The 2743-nt window shown below is 61.2% G+C and overlaps 1 protein-coding gene across 1 annotated transcript in view; it reads right to left on the reverse strand.

Annotated features, from left to right (window-relative positions):
* Positions 1–67: 67 nt before the first annotated feature.
* SLC20A1 (solute carrier family 20 (phosphate transporter), member 1) overlaps positions 68–2743 on the reverse strand; it is an 8159-nt gene continuing 5483 nt past the window's right edge. The window contains exons 7-11 of the mRNA XM_009573001.1: positions 2109–2357; positions 1466–2015; positions 1179–1364; positions 761–845; positions 68–229 (exon numbers count right to left, since the gene is read on the reverse strand). Of these exons, the coding sequence (XP_009571296.1) occupies positions 68–229; positions 761–845; positions 1179–1364; positions 1466–2015; positions 2109–2357 (1232 nt within the window). The remainder of the gene's footprint in view (positions 230–760; positions 846–1178; positions 1365–1465; positions 2016–2108; positions 2358–2743) is intronic.

Raw genomic sequence — 2743 nt, forward strand, 5'->3', positions numbered from 1 at the left:
AGCCTCCCCAGCTCCGGGAGGGGAGGGTGGCAGCAGGGAAGCAGAAGCAGCGCGAGCCCTGGTGCCCTCACACCTTCAGGATGGCATACTTGAAGACAGCCATGATGGCAGCGCTGATGAGACCCGAGATGGGGACGGTGACGAACCAGGCCATGAAGATGTTGCGGAAGAGGCGCCAGTCCACCGCCTTCCTGGAGCGCAGCCAGCCCACCGAGACCACGGAGCCCACCTGCCCGAGGAGCCGGGGCACAGCTCAGCATCACAGCAGGATGGGGCACCCAGCGGGCGTCCACCACCCCACAGCCCTTCCCAGGGAAAGCCTCAGCCGTAGGGGCCAAGGGTCTTGCTCCAGCCCTTGGGAACCCAGCAGACCCCAGGCAGAGAGAGGAGGGCAAGGAGCCACCGTCCTGGAGCAGCGATGGGGACAGGGCGCTGCAGCAGCAGCGTCCTCACAGCCACTTGGCAGAGCCCAGGGATCCATCAAAGGGGTTTTGTTCTCCCAACACCTCCTGGAGTGCCCCCTCACTCAGGGACTCCCCTCCCAGCCCTGGGCAGCCACTGCCACCCCACATTGAGATGCAAGTGGCAGAGCTGGGACCTGAAAGCCAGCCAGCAGTCTAGTTTGGGACCTCCCGCACAGCTCAGCCTTCTTAGCACCAGGGTTTGGTGGAAGTGAGCTGGCACCAAGCCAGTGCCAGGATTTGGGAGAAGCTGAGCTCGCACTGAGCCAGTGCCATCCCCTCCTGCCACCCCCACCTACCTTGCAGTGGGTTGTGCTGATGGGGAGGCCAACATTGGAGGCAATCACCACCGTCAGGGCAGACGCCAGCTCAATGCTGAAGCCACTGCAGAGACAGAAAGCGCCTGTGAACCTGGGCACCGGACCCCCTGCACCGCCCCAGCACATCAGGCTTGGCTTAGCCCACGCTAGACCTGGAACTGCTTTCCCCAGGCAGACCCTGCACAGCAGGGTCAGCTCCTCACTTGGCTCTCCAGACCCCCAGCAGCCCCAGACTGACCCCCCCAAGGGACGCAGGGAGGTATTATGGGGCCACACACGCCCCAGCTCCACCACCCAAGCAACGAAACCCCCAAAGAGAGCATGGAGAGGGGCTCCAGGAGCAGGATGCAGACCTAGGACTGCCTGAAGCCACCCCCTGCCCCAAGGCAGACCTTACCTTGATGGTGTGATGGGAGTCAGGTCCTTCCCCATTGTCTGGATGACTCTCCTTCCCCAGACCCACAAGCCAATGCAAATCCCCACACCTCCATAGAGCAGCAGCCAAATGGGAGTTGCCACCTTGGTAGCCACATCACCCGTCTGATAGACCAAGTAGAGTGCGACCAGGGGCCCTATGGCATTGCTGGAAGAGAAAGGAGAGCTGGTCTAGAGGGCCAGAGGCTCTGGGCAAGGTGGGCACCAGCCCTGGCGAGCAACCCCACCACTCCTGCAGACCCAACTGACCTGACATCATTGCCACCATGAGCGAAGGAGCCAAAGCAGGCTGTGAGGATCTGCAGGAACTGGAAGAGGAGGGACACCTCGGGTTTGTCCTGGTCATGCCATTCTTCCAGGGAGCTACTGCTGCCCTTGCGGTCACCAACTCCCATCTCCACCTGGGCCGTGTTCAGATCCACGTCAGCAGCTGGGTGGGCATCTGCCACTGCGTTGCAGTAGCTGGTATAGCTGTCCATGCGGACCCTCTTCTTGGTGTCCGCCACAGGCCAGGTCAGCTTCTCCATCTCCTCCCCCTCCTTGGCACGGAAGGAGTCTAGGGGCATGCCACAGATGGCCATGGTGTAGGAGGTGTAGCTGTTGTTGCGCCGCAAGGGTTTGTCCCCTGAGTCCCCCATGCAGTCCCCCATCTTGGCCAGGTGCAGTTTATGCAGCAGCTCCTTGTAGAGGCCGGAGTCCTTGTGCACGGTGTGGTACTGGTACTGCCCGCTGGAGCTCATCTGGTGGCCCACAGCGTGGTTGAACTGGACAAGGTTGCCGTTGGGCAACCGCACAGCTCCTGACGAGAGTGACAGCAGGGGTTTAGCAACCAGGGGTACCTGGGGTGGAGGGAGACCACCCCGGCACTCCCATATCACTCGCCACCACTCACCACTGTCAATACTGGTTTCCTTCAGGTCAAGACTGGGGACCCTCTCCTGCTCCGGGGCCTCCTCCAGGTCCCCCAGGTTGAAGGAGACCGTCCTCTCCTCCACCGCTGCCCGGTGGGGCACAGCCGACCCCACATCAGCAACGGGGCTCTTGGCATCACCCAGGGGCACTTTGGGCTCCTCGTGGTCCTCCTTCGGGCTGATGTTCTTCTCCATCAAGGGGCTTTCAGAAGGACTGGATTTGATCTCTCCTGTGAAGGGAGGCAGCCACCATCACACCCCTTCCCACCACCACACCCAACACCAGGAGCAAGCCCACACCCCTCACCACTCAGATTTATGGCAGCTAAATAAAAATTTACAGCTTCCCCCCCCATCCTGAACTTTGGAAACTGCTGGGCGGTCGCACCTTGTCCCAGGCACAACAGCCAAACCATCACAAGCCAGCTCACCTCCTATTTTTAGACCCCCCCACCCACACGGGGTGTGGTGAGCACCATTATGGGGCTTTTATGCCCGTTCTTCCTACGGCAGAGGTTCCTCTTTGAGCCATGTTTGTCCCATTCCCAGCAGCCGTGGGATGCTCTGGACCTGCTTCTGGGGTGGCTGCAACCCCTGAAGCCTATGGGAAGGTGCC

The sequence above is a fragment of the Fulmarus glacialis genome, unplaced genomic scaffold (genome assembly GCF_000690835.1).
Source record: "Fulmarus glacialis isolate BGI_N327 unplaced genomic scaffold, ASM69083v1 scaffold18402, whole genome shotgun sequence".
Taxonomy (NCBI): domain Eukaryota; kingdom Metazoa; phylum Chordata; class Aves; order Procellariiformes; family Procellariidae; genus Fulmarus; species Fulmarus glacialis.